The sequence below is a fragment of the Tachypleus tridentatus genome, chromosome 3 (genome assembly GCF_004210375.1).
Source record: "Tachypleus tridentatus isolate NWPU-2018 chromosome 3, ASM421037v1, whole genome shotgun sequence".
Classification (NCBI taxonomy): domain Eukaryota; kingdom Metazoa; phylum Arthropoda; class Merostomata; order Xiphosura; family Limulidae; genus Tachypleus; species Tachypleus tridentatus.
The window spans coordinates 74,000,608-74,019,455 of NC_134827.1; the positions used below are offsets into that span (position 1 = coordinate 74,000,608).

Sequence of the window (18,848 nt, forward strand, 5' to 3'; positions counted from 1 at the left end):
GGGTTGTCAGACAATATGAGAGGTTTACTGAGCCCATAATTTTATTACATAACTATATTACATGCTTAATGTGTTATCGTATTATCAATAGGATCCTATTATATTACATGCAAGAAAAATGGATTTTAAATTTGTGAAAATAATTTCGAAACGTATTTTTAAACAACTTTTCAGTAAGACTTGGAATGAGAGCAGAATTTATTCAAGTGTTAACTTATTTTAACATAGTAAAAAACGTTTTTCTCTACCTTTGGTTTATAATGAAGATGGATTGTAGTACTCCAACTTTTGTTACTCGCGCGCGCAGGATTGAACTCGAAACTTCTTACAAATGAACTAAAGGCTTAACTAACTAGCGACTCAACATAGCACATTTTCTCTCTCCAACGAATAAGGCCTACCCTCGGGTCCTATTTTGGGGTCGAGAGACAGTCGTTAGATGGTCGCCATAGTCTCGGTGTTAATCTTATTTTAGCGTCTAACTGCCTGGAGGAATTAAACCTGGGACCTCAGGAATATCACGCATGTACTCTATTGTCTAAGCTGTCTCTCTGCGTACTTCTGGTAATAACAATTAGTAGCTCATTATGTTTGTTTGTGAGTTTGTTTTTTGGAATTTCGCACAAAGCTACTCGAGGGCTATCTGTGCTAGCCGTCCCTAATTTAGCAGTGTAAGACTAGAGGGAAGGCAGCTAGTCATCACCACACACCGCCAACTCTTGGACTACTCTTTTACCAACTAATAGTGGGATTGACCGTCACATTATAACGCCCCCACGGCTGGGAGGGCGATCATGTTTGGCGCGACGCGGGCACGAACCCGCGACCCTCGGATTACGAGTCGCACGCCTTACGCGCTAGGCCATGCCAGGCCCAGCTCATTCTACGACGTTCGTTGTACAAGTTGAGAACCTTACCTGTTGTTTGTGATGGAGACACATCCAGTACTGTTTTTTTTTTTTTTTGCTACATTCTAACCCACAAAACATTTGTCTACCTCAATATCAACTTTTATTAAGGTTCGCGGTAGATTCACTTTTCCAAAACATTTCATGGTTGGAAATTTGTGATATTTCTTTAAAAAAGAAAGCATAATTCAGCAATATCATTCAAGACAAAAAAGACTCAATATGATGTAGACAACACACGGGAAAGTAAGAAACAGTAAACGTCATGGTTTTTGAAAATATACTAGAAATAAATATATTACTATTTCCAGACCAATTGAAGCCTTAGTAGCTGATGACGTAGCGGGATGATACGGTAAAAGTGTAGAAGCCTGTCTGAAAACTTTTCATATCTTTCCTATCGTGATAATAATTAGAGATATTTACCGCTCGTGGTTATACAGAAGTATTTAAGTTTATATAATTTGATTATCTGTTTAGAAATATCCATATTTAGTAAAAATAGAACTCGAAAACAGTTCTTTAACGAGAATAATAATATGGCGTGAATATCCTAATAAGCTACTTGGTTGGAGTACGTGTTTTTATTTTACATTATCTTAACTGGAAATATTTCAAGAAATGAAACACAAGTCAGGTACCGCGGCCTTGAAATAATATTCCTATTTACACGCGTTTACCCTGATTGGATGATCTCTTACATATAAGGTTACTTAGAGAAGCTCTCTACCAATCAAATTTCAATAAATCGAAGAGGTTGATTCGGTTCCGTACTTATGGTCATCACCACTCACCGCCCACTTTTGGGATACTCTTTTACCAACGAATAGTGGGATTGACCTTTACATTATAATCCCACCCTCACGGCTGAAAAGCGAGCATGCTTTGTGGGACAGGGATTCGAACTCGAGACCCTCAGTTTACGAGTCGAGTACCCTAACCACCTGACAGGGTCTAAGTATTCTTTTAAAGTGCTACATCAAATCCTCCGTGGGGATCGAATAACTCTCAGAGAAGAGATTGTTTAGGTTTTCTAAAGTAACTTGTTTACTCCTACGCAATTTGGAGTAACAACAAAGAACCGAATCAACTATTCCACCACTTCTAGTGTAATAACCAAGAAATATCTGACCAGAATTTAAAAAAAAAAAAACGTTGTATGTTACAATCGTTCTACCGTAGGACAACAGTATGAGTACGGACGCAAGGGTTAAACATCTCTAAAACAAACAAATATGGGAGGCCAGCATGGCCAGGTGGATAAGACACTCGACTCGTAATCTGAGGGTTGAGGGCTCGAATCCCCGTGACACCAAACATGCTCGCTCTTTCAACCATGGGGGCTTTATAATGTACGGTCAATCCCACTTTTAATTAGTAAAAGAGTAGCCCAAGAGTTGTTGGTAAGTGGTGATGACTAAATGCCTTCCCTCTAGTCTTACACTGCAAAAGTAGGGACAGCTAGCGCAGATAGCCCTTGTGTAGCTTTGCGCAAAATTCAAAAAACAAACATGGAACTATATTATCAGTATTAGTGACACAGTATCAGATAGAACAATGTATGCATTTTTCACATAAACCAACCGTACCAGTCAATGCTTGATGAACTTCTCACACGTTGGTGTATTACATCGAAGAGACTTAATCCTGGAAATCATCATTTCATTTCCTGACTAACAATATTTCTTGTTTTTTATCGTTTCTGAAACCAAAATTATAAGCAACAAAAGTAATAATTTTTGTTAACCTCCTTTCATCGTTTCCATTCCGATACGAGTGCAAACATCGTTTATATCGACAAGTCTCGCCCACGAGAAAAGATATGTCACCGGTTTTTATATCTGTGATTATTGTTTTAAAATCGTTTTCTTCGTACACCCGCTCACTTGCGCGAAACAAAACCAATACCTTAAGAATTTAACCTTAGAAGTAATCATTTTTCATATGGGCTACATGGCGTCAGAGCGTAGGCGAACCTAACACGTATGAATTCTTCTGGAAAGGGCTTGCCTGAAGAAAACTACCTTTATCTGGTATAAATACAACTAATTAGAGACGTTCACCAAGGCTGTTATTTACGCTGACTTATATGGCATGGTGCAAGAATATTAGTAAAGCCCTTACTTTGGGAATCTGCACGTGCTTTGAAGTTACGTATCACATTTGACATAAATATCAGTTTATGTAAACAAAAAAGTCATGTATCTATTGTTGCCCTTAAAATACAAACTATAATAGGAAATACAATTGTCTTTGGTTTGATATATGTAATAAATTTGTTATCAATTACCTTTTGGTTAAAATCTGGTATATATTAATAATAGACTTTGATGGAAATTTGTGATACATGTTATATTATTAGTTGACTGCGGTTCAGATCTGTGATATATGATTTATTATTAGCTGATTTTGGTTGAAATCTGTAATATGTGATACATTATTAGCTAACTTTGGTTGACATCTGTGATATATGATACATTATTAGTTGACTTTGGTCGACATCTGTGATACATGATACATTATTAAATGACTGGTTGAAATTTGTGATATATGATACATTATTAGTTGCCTTTGGTTGGCATCTGTAATATATTATCAGTTATATCTGGGATGAAATACGTGATATCATTGGTTTATTTTTTGTTTATAATTAGGCATGAATGTACACCATAGGCTTTACGGGCATCGAAACCTGAGTTTTGGCCTTATAAATTCGCACAGTTACCACTTTCTTACTGGAAGACTTACCTTGGGTTGAAATCTGTGATATATTAAAAGATACTTCTTAGTTGAAATCGCTGTTATCTGTTGGCTGAAATATGAAATCTATGTTAACAGTCATCTTTGACATGCCTCATTTTTTACGGGAATGAGGCTGGTAACCAATAACTGAACATTTTGTGATTCCAGTAGTTTGCTCAGCATCATTTTACACACAAAACAATAGACAAATTATTCACAGGAATTGCTAATATCGAAATGAGATAGTTCTTGAAAGAAGATAACTTGTCATTAAGAGTACTACCAAGCTGAACAGCACAGAATGTTTCCACAGATTAAAACGCCATCTTTTGTGCACATACGTTATTAACCTAACAGTATTAAAGCTGTATTGTTTATACTTTAAATTCTTTCTTAATGATTCAGCAGTGAGTATAAAAGCTTGTATCACGAGAAAAACAAGTTTTAAATTCCTGTGGTGAGCACAGAACAGATAGCCCACTGTCTAGATTTGCGTTTAACTATAAATGAAAAGTACAAATAAACCACAGTGCGACTAAAGCGCCACCGTTCATGCACGTACATTGTTATTTTATAAGCAGAAAAGATGTACTGTTTCTGCCATAATCTTTTTCTTCAGTGTCTCAACGACAAATTTGTAGGCCTATAACACTAAAAACCAGGTTTCAATTACAGTGATGGGCTCAGCACAGATAGCCTACTGTGCAGTGTTTTGCTTAAAAAAACAAATTATACCATGTTTTGTATCTCATCTTCAGATCAACGAAGACAATAAAATTGAAGTGATACATAAACAAACTGGTTACAAAATACAATGCGAATGTAATAGTACCTATACGCGTCAAACTGAAATTAACTTAAAAATTAAAATAACGTGAAATTTACATCAGATATAATCAAATTCAAAATTAAGGTGTGGCAGAACAATTTTTCGTTTTGAATTTCGCTCAAAGCTACACGAAGGCTATTTGCGCTTGACTTCTTTAATTTAGCGGTGAAAGATGAGAAGGAAGACAGCTAGTCATCACCGCTCACCGCCAACTCTTGGGGTAATATTTTACCAACGAATAATGGGATTGACAGTACATTAACATTTTTCCAAGACTAGAAGAGCGAGCATGTTTAGTGAACCCGTGATTCTTAGAATAGAAGGCAAAGGTCCGAACCACCTGGCCAAGACGTACGAACAAATCGATCCTATATTTTAACAAGATTATGTTAGAAATAATACGTACGTGAAGAATCTGATAAAAAACATTACCTTCATATGGAACATGTTAGAAATAATACGTACGTGAAGAATCTGATAAAAAACATTACCTTCATATGGAACATGTTAGAAATAATACGTACGTGAAGAATTTGTTGAAAACATTACCCCGATATAGAGCATGTTAGAAATAATACGTACGTGAAGAATCTGATAAAAAACATTACCTTGATATAGAACATGTTAGAAATAATACGTACGTGAAGAATCTGATAAAAAACATTACCTTGATATAGAACATGTTAGAAATAATACGTACGTGAAGAATCTGTTGAAAACATTACCCCGATATAGAACATGTTAGAAATAATACGTACGTGAAGAATCTGATAAAAAAAAACATTACCTTGATATAGAACATGTTAGAAATAATACGTACGTGAAGAATCTGATAAAAACCATTATCTTGATATAGAACATATTAGGAATAATCCGTTCGTGAAGAATTTCTTAAAAACATGTAGAGCATGTTAGAACTTGTTAAAAATATTAATTCTGTTAAGAAATGTTATCGCACTTGTCTAGAATGTTGTTTTCTCTTCTGTAGATTAGGCAAACAATACAAACAATGAAATTAGCTGGTTAAGGCACTTGACTCGTAATTCGAGGATCGCGGGTTCGAATCCCATGTCACACCAAACATGATCACCCTTCCAGCAGTGGGCGCGTTATAATGTTACTGTCAATCCCACTATTTGTTGGTGGTGGGTGGTGATGACTAGCTGCCTTCTCTCTAGTCTTACACTGGTAAATTAGGGATGGCTCGCGTAGACAGCCCTCGTGTAGCTTTGCACGAAATTCAAAACAAACCAAACGCTCGATACGCCACTGTAAAGCTAACAATGCTATAAATTTCATATGTATAGTACGTTTTACTAAATTATTATTGGATGCATTGTCTGCAAGATTATTGAAGCTTAGTTTCTGATTAAAAGTCTTCAAAATCAGTCACATGTTTAAGTCTTTTAATACAAAGCTAGACACGTGGTTGCCTAGCTCAAAGCCAGTCACGAGGTTGTATAGGTTGATGTCAGTTTCGTGGGTCTTTTCATTCAAAGTCAATCTCGTGGTTTCGTAGTTCTGAGTCAGTGACGTTGGTTTTTCTCAGTTATTAAAAAATACGTTTGTAATACGAAGAATCAAAAGTGTATTACAGTATTAGAGTATAAACACTAAAATAAACTTTCCAAGAAATCAATAAACACGGTGTTTAACGTATGATACTTTGAAAAGGTAAAGTAATGGATGAGGTTCGAACGTAAAAGTGTATCTCTTCAATCAAATAAAAATGTTGTCATTTATATTAGTTTAAACTATTTTAAGTGTAATTCCCCATTCTCTGAATCAATGAAAGACATATAAAATTTCAGTTATATGCAAAGATAAATAACTCTTTTCATGTACATTATCGCTAAAGAGTGGTGTGTCATATTCTTGACATAGATTATTGTACATATTCCACGTGAAATATGCTATTCTGCTACACATTCACACATTAATTGTGGTTGAAACTCATAAAAAGAATCCAAAAACGACGTCATCTCCATCAAAGTTTATTCTACACAGTACATGTACAAATCCGTCAAGCTTTCTATAGAAATGTAGAAAACCGTTCCCTTCCAAACGAATGAACAATTCGAAAAATTATTGTTCTCTTATATATATTCTTCGTTTCCACAAAAAGGATTGATTTGGTATGAGGTTTTTATGTCTCAAGGAATGGTTTAGTATGTTACGGTTTTCTTTCTTTATCTTGTAGAGATTGTTTTTGTAGAAGATGTACTGAAAGAATGGTTTAGTATGTTACGGTTCTCCTACATATTTGTTTCTGTTTGTAGAGGGTGCTCTGAAGGAATAGTTTGGTTATCGCAATTTTGCCAACATGTTAACAAAGCATTTGATGAATTAAGAGAGTCTAAGGTTAAACATATATTTCACATAATGTCTGGATGGTGTACACCGTGAAGTTCACAAAGAGAAATGCCCACCTACGTTCAGAATTGAGTTAAATAAGCAATAGCATGAAATATGACATACAAGAGTAATAAGTTATAAATAATTTTATTTCTTGAGTTTAGTCATTTTTATTTCCTACAAACTCGATAAAATTTTTTTATAATATTTCAAATTTAAACTTTGATGAAAAATAAAAGATAGTACCTTATTCAAATACTCATCTGTCTGTTTTGAATAAAATAACTTCTTTGGGGGTTTATAGTTACTTCATACTTATACTCATCTGTCTGTTTTCAAGAAAATAACTTATTTGAAGGTTTATCGTTACTTCATACTTATACTCATCTGTCTATTTTCAATAAAATAACTTATTTGGGGGTTTATCGTTACTTCATACTTATACTCATCTGTCTATTTTCAATAAAATAACGTATTTGGGGGTTTATCGTTACTTCATACTTATACTCATCTGTCTGTTTTCAATAAAATAACTTTGAAGGTTTATCGTTACTTCATACTTATACTCATCTGTCTGTTTTCAATAAAATAACTTATTTGGGGGTTTATCGTTACTTCATACTTATACTCATCTGTCTCTTTTCAATAAAATAACTTATTTGGGGGTTTATCGTTACTTCATACTTATACTCATCTGTCTGTTTTCAATAAAATAACTTATTTGGGGGTTTATCGTTACTTCATACTTATACTCATCTGTCTGTTTTCAATAAAATAACTTATTTGGGGGTTTATCGTTACTTCATACTTATACTCATCTGTCTGTTTTCAATAAAATAACTTTGAGGGTTTATCGTTACTTCATACTTATACTCATCTGTCTGTTTTCAATAAAATAACTTTGAGGGTTTATCGTTACTTCATACTTATACTCATCTGTCTGTTTTCAATAAAATAACTTTGAGGGTTTATCGTTACTTCATACTTATACTCATCTGTCTGTTTTCAATAAAATAACTTTGAGGGTTTATCGTTACTTCATACTTATACTCATCTGTCTGTTTTCAATAAAATAACTTTGAAGGTTTATCGTTACTTCATACTTATACTCATCTGTCTGTTTTCAATAAAATAACTTATTTGGGGGTTTATCGTTACCACACTGTCCTAACTAACGGTTTTTCTGTTTTGAACAAAATAACTTCTTTGGGGTTTCTTCGTTATTTCATAGTTAACGTCTGAAACGTGAGTTTTAAAATAGTTATTTCCTTATTTATAAGAAAATATCGTTTCACATAATTCAGAGCTCACTATAGAACTATTAAAATGACCAGTAAGAACCTAACGCCTCCCGCTAGTACAGAGGTAAGACTCTGGATTTACTACGCTCTTTCTTAACAACTGAATATTTCATTTACAAGGGCACTTTCACACTCATACCGTACTTTAAACAAAATCGTATAAGAATTAATAACAGTTTGTTGTCCATCCTCTGCTTTTGGTGAACTAAAGTTGTTTTTCAACACATTACTGGTGGTTAAAAATATAACGTTTGGAAGTGGAGTTTTCTTAAAGTAGAATAATCTTTCTTTATCAAAAGAGATACATATAGGAAGTTTTAACCTGATTTTCTCAAGTCTAGCGTTTTGTAGTTTTACTATAAATACATTGTCATCTAGTTATTGTTAATACAACTTCAGTAGAGATACGTGCATTATATATTTATTTTGCATTTCACTAGAGAGAGACGTGCATCGAACAGCTATTATATACTTCACTAGGGAATATTGTTACTGTTACAACTTTAGTTGAGAGCCGAGTGTTGCACGTATACTATATAAGCACTCGTGAACAAAAGAAATGTTTCGCGTTATGATATTCACGTGTTTACAAGAAGATTTGTCCATCTTCAGAATGGAGGACTTCGACTCTCTGAACAAGTTAACATTCAACTGAACATACCTCAATTTAGTGCGACTGTTTCGACTATATATCTCTCGAGGTCTTATTTTAGACAAGCCCCGGACTATGTACACTACATATATTGTTTTTTATTATGTTAGGAACAGTCACATGACTGTGGACTAAATATTCCTTTTAATGTTATTTTGGACAGTCGCGGAGCCACGAGGAGTGGGACTTTGTCCAGTATATGTATTTATGTTTTTAGTGTACTTACTGTAGACAGTCATTTATCATTGAAAGTGAGTGGTTTGGAATTATCCAAGGAATCGAGCGTTTCGTGTTCCATGCTGACGTAGTGTGGTAAGGAAAGCTTGGGTGTTGGAGAAAACGGTGCTCCTAACCATAAACGAGTTGTTCAAGAAATTGTCACTTTCGTTATTTTATTTTTGTCCATCTTCTGTTGTTGTATGGAATTAGCAGGTGGAGAATATTAATCTTACTTCTTCTCCATAAGGCTGCTCAAGAGATACCTATCTGTTTGTGTTGTTGTTAGTGACATTTGTTAGCGGGGGTCTAGTAACTGGCTGGAACTTCGAACTGGAGTGGCACTTGTGTAATCATTTTGTGGAATATCACTAGATTGAGTGAGTAAAAATCCTACCCCACCCACAGAACATAGACGTTGTAGGAGCGTAAGGGTGGTTCTTACTTCCTGGCTCAGAATTTTAACATCACGTGCCAGCTCTGACATTTGCAAGTCCAGTTGTTGGACACTGTTTCTTGTAATCTCCACTTCGTCTCTCAGTTCAACCAACTCTGACGGTGAACCTAAATGAAAGAGGATTAGCTATACTTAGGAAGGCATATATATATTTACATAAGAGACAAATAAAATATTTTTCTAATTATCCTTTAACTTAGAATCAAATTATTATAAGATCTAAATTATGTATAAATATTTCATTTAAACTTTTCTGATGTTCTTTAATTTGATATGTGTAAAACAAAAATTGTGTAAACTTTTCACGCTATGCTACAAAAGGGCTAACAATCCATAATTTAGAACTGATAGACTTGAGAAAAGAAATTTAGACAAAATTAAGCAAACTAAAATTTCATATTTCGACAATAATTCATTTATAAAATTTAAAAACATAAGTTACAAAGACTTAACAAAATCAAAGTTAAAAAGCAATAAAGACTCTACATGTTTCAGTTTAAATAATTCCACCATATTCATTGAATTCACCGCTTATTTATCGTGCACCAATGGAGAAGAATCAGGAATCCTTGGATTCACTACCCGGCTACACTGACCACACTCCTTCTAGGAAATGTCTACTTCAGGTAAAAGGTTGAACAAAGGTTAAAGTCTGACTAAGATTAATATGGGTGGTCAGGTCTTACCAAAGTTGGGAAGAGCAGTGAGGTTTCACCAAGATTGGAATGAATGGTGAGGTCTTACCAGCCGTTCTAAGATACATTTTTATTTCAAGTGGGTTTCTCGTCATCAGGAAAATTTGGATGAGTAGTGAGGTCTTATCAAGATTTGGAAGAATGGTGAGGTCTTATTCAATGGTTTAGATGAATGATCTTACCAAGATTAGGAAGACCAGCTACAGAGGACAACTTCTCATTTCGATAAACTGGTCGTGAAGAAGGTCGACGAACTTCAGAAGTTGGGGTTTCGCAGTTTTTTATTTTCATTTCGAAGTTAGTTTCTCTATAATAAAAGACGTTGTATGTTAAAGCTAGTTTAATTATGTCAACATCGTATTTATTACTTTATATTTAAGAAAAATATGAACTAGACAGCGTATCGATGTGTAGGTAAAATGAAGCTGACTCAGCATTCTGCTATATTCTGCCACACAGACAACAGTGTTGAGTCTAAGCAATTCTGTTAATAGTGGATATTATATACAAGAAATGTGGACGTCTATGTAGTTTCTTTAACACTAGATATTTGGAAAACATTGTAACGATCTCCTCCATAGTAGACCTGATGGACTATTTAAACTCACAGATCCTCCAATGTGTACCTACTAGACTACTGTAACTTACCCATATCATCATACTGGACTATCGTAACTTACCCAGATCCTCCAAAGCGCACCTACTGTACTTCTATGACACACACAGACCCTCCAAAGTGGATTTACTGAAGTACTGCTACTTACACGGGTCCTCTAAAGTGGACTACTGTGACATACCCAGATCCTCCAAAGCGAACTTTACGTACTGCTACGACTTACTCAACAAAGCGACATGTTCCCATAGCTGTTGACATGGGTGAAATCAAAGGTGAAGATGGCGCTGTGCCCTCTTTATCATCTTCATCGTCTTCAGATATGGACGGTAATGTAAGGGAGTGTATACCATTGTTTTCTTCTGGCTGTTACAATACGAAATAACTCCATCACAGTTATAATCTTACACAATATATGTGTGTGATAGTCATGTATAACAGATCAGTAACTTAGCATACAATATATGTTGAATAGTCATGTATAAAAGATAAGTTACTTAGTATACAATATATGTGTGATAGTCATGTATAACAGATCAGTAACTTAGCATACAATATATGTGGAATAGTCATGTATAAAAGATAAGTTACTTAGTATACAATATATGTGTGACAGTCATGTATAACAGATCAGTAACTTAGCATACAATATATGTGGAATAGCCATGTATAAAAGATAAGTTACTTAGTATACAATATATATGTGACAGTCATGTATAACAGATCAGTAACTTAGCATACAATATATGTGGAATAGCCATGTATAAAAGATAAGTTACTTAGTATACAATATATGTGTGATAGTCATGTATAACAGATCAGTAACTTAGCATACAATATATGTGGAATAGCCATGTATAAAAGATAAGTTACTTAGTATACAATATATGTGTGATAGTCATGTATAACAGATCAGTAACTTAGCATACAATATATGTGGAATAGCCATGTATAAAAGATAAGTTACTTAGTATACAATATATGTGTGATAGTCATGTATAACAGATCAGTAACTTAGCATACAATATATGTGGAATAGCCATGTATAAAAGATAAGTTACTTAGTATACAATATATGTGTGATAGTCATGTATAACAGATCAGTAACTTAGCATACAATATATGTGGAATAGCCATGTATAAAAGATAAGTTACTTAGTATACAATATATATGTGACAGTCATGTATAACAGATCAGTAACTTACTATATAAAAATCTATCTGAAACTGAAAGGCCGAACTTCATGTTGTATTCTTTCCCGTACGTCCTCAATTTTGAAAAATGTAAAGAAACGAGCAGAACGTGAGCTCTACAAACTAACTGACCTACCTACAAGTCAGAAGTGAAACTTCCAAGTGTCTGCAAAATACTGTTTCTTTATAATTATCATTATTTCGCTGAATCAAAATATTTAACTCACACCAGGGAAAGAACTACTCTGTCGCCATTTGGCACTTGTGAGCATACACACGTACACAGGGGGTTTAGTTTTGTTTCGAATTTCGCGCAAAGCCACAGGAGGACTATCTCTGATAGCCGTCCTTAATTTAGCAATGTAAGACTAGAGGGAAGTTAGTTAGTCATCACCACTCACAGCCAATTCTTGGGCTACTCCTTTACCAACGAATAGTGGAATTTACCGTTACATCATAACGCCCTTGCGGCTGAAAGGACGTTACAAGGATTCTTAGTCACACGACCAACAGATTACGAGTAGATTGATCTAACCACCTGGCCATGCCGGGCTTGGGGGAAGGGTGTTCGTAGCTGTGATGATGTAAAAAAAGAGTTATGTTTATATGGTTACAGTGCAGCTGTTTATGATAATTATATTTATATGGTTACAGTGATGAGGTTTATGATAATTACCGTTTTCTGTGTAGTCTACATTCTTCTGCTAACATTTTTTTGGTTTGAAATAGTTGCTTAACCCGAGACCCCTGTATTTATAACCTTTCCATGTCACGGTTTAGGATCTCCTTTTCAAACATTCCGCTTTCGAGTTTGAAGTAATAAATGCATAATGCTCCTAAAATGAAGCCATATTAAAGGAATGTGTCTTACTGTACGTTATATTTTGCCATTAAAATTTGAAAAATTTGTTTAAGCAGTCACTGCTTATAAATAAAAAGTGTAAACATTTTAAAGGAAATACCGTTCATGTTATGGTGTCACATAGTTTTAGCAAACGTTTGAATAAGTCGCTATCAATATCATATTAATGTCACCTGGATGAACCTTACTTGAATAATATTTAAAATTCTAAAGTTATTGATGACTAACTCATACTTTTATAAGTACTGTAAAGATAAATCTAGGTGGCGCTCGCTCAAAGTTACAGCTTCGAGGGAAAAATGTGTCCATTTTGTCGCATTTGGAAATTGTTTTTAAAATGTTTTTGGAACATAGATAAAATTTACTGGTAGATAGGAACGAGAGTAGTATTATATATTATAGAGAAATATATACTGTTACTATAGCAAGTGCGACAAATATTCTGGAGTTCATTGGTTGAGAGAAATGTCCATTTTCATCTATTTTTTTTATTACTTCCACTGCTTGTGGTAAAATTAAGAAGATTTGTGCTTCAACATACCAATTAGATTCTTTTCCTAGATAGACAGAGAAAGAGACTAGACAACTGTGTTCCTTTTTTTAAAATTAATGTTGTCAATAGAACTTGCACTTATCTGCTATATCTCTGTTTCATGCATCGTTTCTCAAATGTCTATTAGTGTTTCTTTTAATTGTTAGAGTCGTATATTAATAAATACAATTCGATCAAAAGTCTCAACCTACCTCGTTTTCGTAGCCCTCCCTGAGGTTGAAGGTCAGATCGTGCAAGATATCATGACAGAAACTTTCAGCGAATTCTGGGTAAAGCTTAAGAACTGACGTTAATCCGGGTATAAAAATACATTTTAAATCGCAGTAAGTTAGGGCTCGGACGTCACTACTTGACTTCATTACGGCATCGTTTAGGTTGGCAGCGATGTCACATCCCACAAGATCCCCCTTTCCTATTTCAGAATAAAAGGAAGAGAAATACTCAGTGTGGTTCAGTAAACTCTGATAACAGTGCATGTTTTATGTATTAAGTCTAAACATGCACATCGTAATTACCCAAGAAATGTCATAATAATCAAGACAACGAAAGTCCTGGACAGACTTAAGAAAAATACCTGATCCTTATTAACTTTAGTTATAAATAGTGTAGAACAATATCTCATCCTTATTAACTTTAGCTATAAACAGGGTAGAACAACACCTGGTCCTTATTAACTTTAGTTATAAATAGGGTAAAACAATAGCTAATCCTTATTAACTTTATTTATAAATAGGGTAAACAATAGCTAATACTTATCAACTTTAGTAATAAATAGGGTAGAACAATACCTAATACGCAATACCTTTAGCTATAAATAAGGTAGAACAATAGCTAATCTTGATTAACTTTAGCTATAAATAGTAGAACAACATCTAATCCTTATTAACTTTAGCTATAAATAGGAAGGAACAATACCTAGTCCTCATTAACTTTAGATATAAATAAGGTGGAACAATACCTGGTTCTTATTAACTTTAGCTATAAATTGGTAGAACAATACCTGATCCTTATTAACTTTAGTTATAAATAGGAAAGAACAATACCTCGTCCTAATTAACTTTAGTTATAAATAGGGTAGAACAATACCTGGCCCTTATTAACTTTAGTTATAAATAAGAAAGCACAATACCTCATCTATATTAACTTTAGCTATTAATAGGATAGAACAATACCTGATCATTATTAACTTCAGTTATAAATAGGGTAGAAAAATACCTTATCTTTATTAACTTTAGCTCTAAGTAGGGTAGAACAATATCTGGTCCTTATTAACTTTAGCAATAAATAGGAAAGAACAATACCTCATCTTTATTAACTGTAGCTATAAATAAGGTAGAACAACACCTGGTCCTTATTAACTTTAGTTATAAATAGGGTAGAACAATACTTGGTCCTTATTAACTCTAGCTATAAATATGGTAGAACAACAGCTAATCCTTATTAGTTTTAGCCTGAAGGATTAATTTAAAAAAAACAAACAGTGATGCGAGCACATACACACACACACACAAAACATGCATTAACTCAACTATGAATAGAGTAGAACAATATATAATACATTATTGCACATATTTCTTGTAAATAATAAGTTCTAACACGTGAAGGTAAACATGCGAAAAAAGAAATGGGTAAAAAACCCGTTCTTTCATATAGAGATGGACAACTTCGTTATTTTCGTAAGCATGTAGGGTTAGGGTTAATCACCAACAAATCCTACTTACATATTATTGTTTTAAGTTGTGTAAACGCAGTGTTTTTCAATAAGGTAGAATGATACAAATGATGAAAAAACTTGGCCTGAGTCCAAACACTCTGAAAGAGGAGACATACCGTTACTATGGAGACAAAACTAAAATAAATCCGTCTTAAGCTCACGTTCAACAAGGACTATCTGTCACGTGACTGAAATTCAAGGTATGAACGTCAAACGCAGATAGGGAAAGTGACAAACGAAACTTTGAAACGGTATTATTACATACAGAAGTTAGAGGACTCATAAAACATTATTACCAGTTTGTTTTGGAAAGTGCAATGTCTTACTAGGAGGTGTCTGGTTCTAGCATTTACGCTTTTTTGTTTATTTTTCACATCTCTCTTAAAGTTGTCTTTTGATTTTCAACTGTTCAATGCCTACCTAAGATCGCGACGACCATTCTGTCCTGCAACACCTCCATAGAACCGTTGCACACGAAGTATATGTAGCCTAAGGCGTCTTCTTTGTGGACTACATATTCACCAGGTGCACAGAAGTTGCTCTTAATATGACGAGACAGTTGCTGGAGACATCCTTGAGGGGCCGTCTCAAAAATTGGCAAGGAGAGTATTTCTTTGTTCAGGTGCATAGAAACGTCCCCTCGTAGCTCGTCAGGAAATTCCCGTAAAATCTTTAGTATTAAATATATGAAATAAGAAAAATAAAAAAAATCCTCTATTACAAGGATCATAGTACAGTAATGAATAAAATGAATAAAGATAACAGAGACAGTTTAATAATAAAATCTTTAACAATGATGCTGAACTAAGCTTCAAATTAAACGTTTAATTTTTATATTTGAAATATTAATATCAGACAAGTTCCAAGTAATTGATTCGTGTACTTTATTTTAAAACACTTCAAAAAGTAAATTATAGTAAACATAAGATGATATTAAAAATTTTAATCTGAGTTGAAAAATACTCAAATGGTCAATTAAGAGGAAGACGCGGAAAATGAAACACCTCTAGTTAGGCCTGTCAGGACATATTTCCTTAACGTGAGACGTCTTACAATACTGTAATCCATTTTGTTGTTATAAAATATCCCATAAAAACGGCAAACTGTTCTCCAAAACGGAAAATAAAATAAGATTTAATGTTGAAGTAGTTCAGACCCTAACTGTTTTGACGTAATAACTAATCACAGTATCTTAGCTTGGAATCGTAGAAAGAAGGGAAAAGAGTAGCAAGGATATATCAGATCAAGTCTTTTTTTATATGACAAGAATTTTCAATCGCGAAAAAAATAATTAAAATAAAGTGATAAATTATTTCATTTATATAAACACAAAGTTTGCGTTTATCAATTTGTTTCATTTGAAATAACAGAATGTTCTTAAAACATCTTACTAAAAATATTCATTTCAAGAAATGTTGTAATATTTATTAATTTAAAATTAAAGTTTTGCATACACAAATGATCTCTCTTTATATTTCTTCACTGCATGAGAATTCAGAGTGGATATTTGAATTTATCCTTGATATTCCTTATAAGTTTTTTACTTATATGTAAGATCCTTAATATTCTTTATAAGTATTACTGTATATGTAAGATCCTTAATATTCTTTATAAGTATTACTGTGTATGTAAGATCTTTAATATTCTTTAAAAGTTTATACTGTATCTTTATATGTAAGATCCTTAATATTCTTCGTGGTTTACTGTATATGTAAGATCCTTAATATTCTTCGTGTTTTACTGTATATGTAAGATCCTTAATATTGTTTGTAAGCTTTTACTGTAATGTAAGATCCTTAATATTCTTTAAAAGTTTCTTAGTGAGTATATAATATCCTTAATATTCTTTATAAGTTTTTTTACTGTATCTTTAACATTCTTGATACTCTTGGTAAGGTTTTACTGTAAATAAAAAGTAAATTGTTTATATGAATTAAACGAAACTAACAGTGTTTGAGAAAGCCTAACAGTACACCAACGAGACAATTTTATCAATACACCAAGTTTAGCTAAAATCATGAACAACTAATATTTACAACAACATAAAACATACCTCGTTTGGATCAATTCCGTGGTTTAGGGACCACGTGGTTTGGAAGTAATCCATCATTCGCTGTCGTAGCTGCTTCGGTATCTGATGAAGTGTGAAAAAGTCCTTGAGATCCCTTAGTTTTGTCTGGTACTGTGATCGTCTGGAATACATACGTTGAATAATTGCAGTGACGTTTCCAAAAACTACCGCGTGCATTAAGGCTGTCAATAAACAAATCAAAACGACAAACTTGTTAATATATATATGCAACTTACAGTGTCTTGCTTTACGTTCATAGTTAACCTTGAGAAGTTAACTATAAGAATAAGAATTTAATTATCTTCTTCATAGTCTACTTAATTAATTAATTCCAATCAGAGTTGAAACCTTTTATGGACGAAGTAAGAGCGACGAATATGAAAAAAATACTCTAAGAATCATTATTTGAACTATTTGGTTAGGCCTAAGAAAAGCCCCATCTTTTCGTCACCTTAGGTAGTTACCAATAAACATAGTTTACTTGACTGCTAAGCTACACACAAAAATCTTCAAACAATCATTAATTCAAGTACTTTGCGCTGACTTAGTAATTTACCAGGTAAATATAATTTGTTTGACGTATAAGCTACACAGTTCCCGTTTGTGTTAGCCGTCCCTAACTGACAGATTACAGGAAAAGAAGCTAATCAACAACCTACACCGCCAACTCTTAGAGCACTTTAAAGATAACCTGTAAAAAGTGGGTTATAATGAAAATGTGTGTTAAATTCTTTGATAGGTCGAATGTTTTACTTTTCTATAAAAATTTACTAATGTAAAGTGAAGGTTATTAACACCATTATTTAACCCATAATCAAGAAATTATATTAACATAACACTTAAATCATGTGACCATTGAAGACCAGTAGTTCAGTTTTAAGATCTCACAATTATGTTTATCAGTACAAGCGGATTTAACATAAGTTAGCTTTTAACTTATACAAGGCTTGGACACCAATGAAGAAACATTGTTAAGTTTCATTAATGAGTGGATTGTAGCGTAACGACGAATACAGAAGAAATTAAAGGATTTTAACTTGATAACAATAGCATGATGTAATACACTTCAAGGAGTTAATTGATTACAGGCCAAAAAGTCAATTTGAGCTATAATTTGGGAAAGATTTAACATCCAAGAAAAAAGTGTTAATAAGAAAAATAATAAAAAATGTTGAAATTTCCCTTCACAGCTAAACCAAGCCTCGCTACAAAACCACTATATTTACAGCCAAGCCCATACCAAAAAACAAAAAAACAAACCTTGACCAATTGTATGCAGAATGAGTTAGTTAATCAACGTAGCCAGTAAACTGAAAATGTTAAGTACCACTATCAGTTAAAGGTAGGAAATTCCATGGTACACAAGTTAAGCCTAATTAATTAATAACTGCTATATATTTTGTTCCTTATGTAGTTCTGTAGTGTAGCTATGGATTTGGGACTGATGAACCGAGTTCGAATCCGGGCAATAACATGAAATATTTTCTAAGCTTTATATTGTGGTTACCTTACTATAAATAATGGGTAGTACGGTGCTATTGATGGACTGCTTTCCCTCTGGTCAGTAGTTTCAAAATGAAGAATGGCAGAGGATATCCCCAGAAGCTTTGACTAAAAATATTAAATACTTTCTCATAAGATTTTATAATAAATTATATCCTTCATCGCTAAATATACCAATGAAAA

General features: G+C 33.5%; 3 protein-coding genes across 5 annotated transcripts in view; 1 reads left to right on the forward strand and 2 right to left on the reverse strand.

Moving 5' to 3' along the window:
* LOC143247189 (chitin synthase chs-2-like) overlaps positions 1–2,656 on the reverse strand; it is a 46,675-nt gene extending 44,019 nt beyond the window's left edge. For both annotated transcript variants that reach the window (XM_076494840.1, XM_076494841.1), the window contains exon 1: positions 2,498–2,656. The gene's annotated coding sequence lies outside the window, so the exon portion shown is untranslated. The remainder of the gene's footprint in view (positions 1–2,497) is intronic.
* LOC143247191 (uncharacterized) overlaps positions 1–18,848 on the forward strand; it is a 110,426-nt gene that overhangs the window by 3,113 nt on the left and 88,465 nt on the right. The gene's annotated exons all lie outside the window — the stretch shown is intronic.
* LOC143247190 (voltage-gated delayed rectifier potassium channel KCNH8-like) overlaps positions 6,457–18,848 on the reverse strand; it is a 65,503-nt gene continuing 53,111 nt past the window's right edge. Inside the window, exons 10-15 of the mRNA XM_076494842.1 lie at positions 17,145–17,344; positions 15,512–15,761; positions 13,569–13,789; positions 10,995–11,134; positions 10,338–10,462; positions 6,457–9,567 (exon numbers count right to left, since the gene is read on the reverse strand). Of these exons, the coding sequence (XP_076350957.1) occupies positions 9,302–9,567; positions 10,338–10,462; positions 10,995–11,134; positions 13,569–13,789; positions 15,512–15,761; positions 17,145–17,344 (1,202 nt within the window). The 3' untranslated portion in view covers positions 6,457–9,301. The remainder of the gene's footprint in view (positions 9,568–10,337; positions 10,463–10,994; positions 11,135–13,568; positions 13,790–15,511; positions 15,762–17,144; positions 17,345–18,848) is intronic.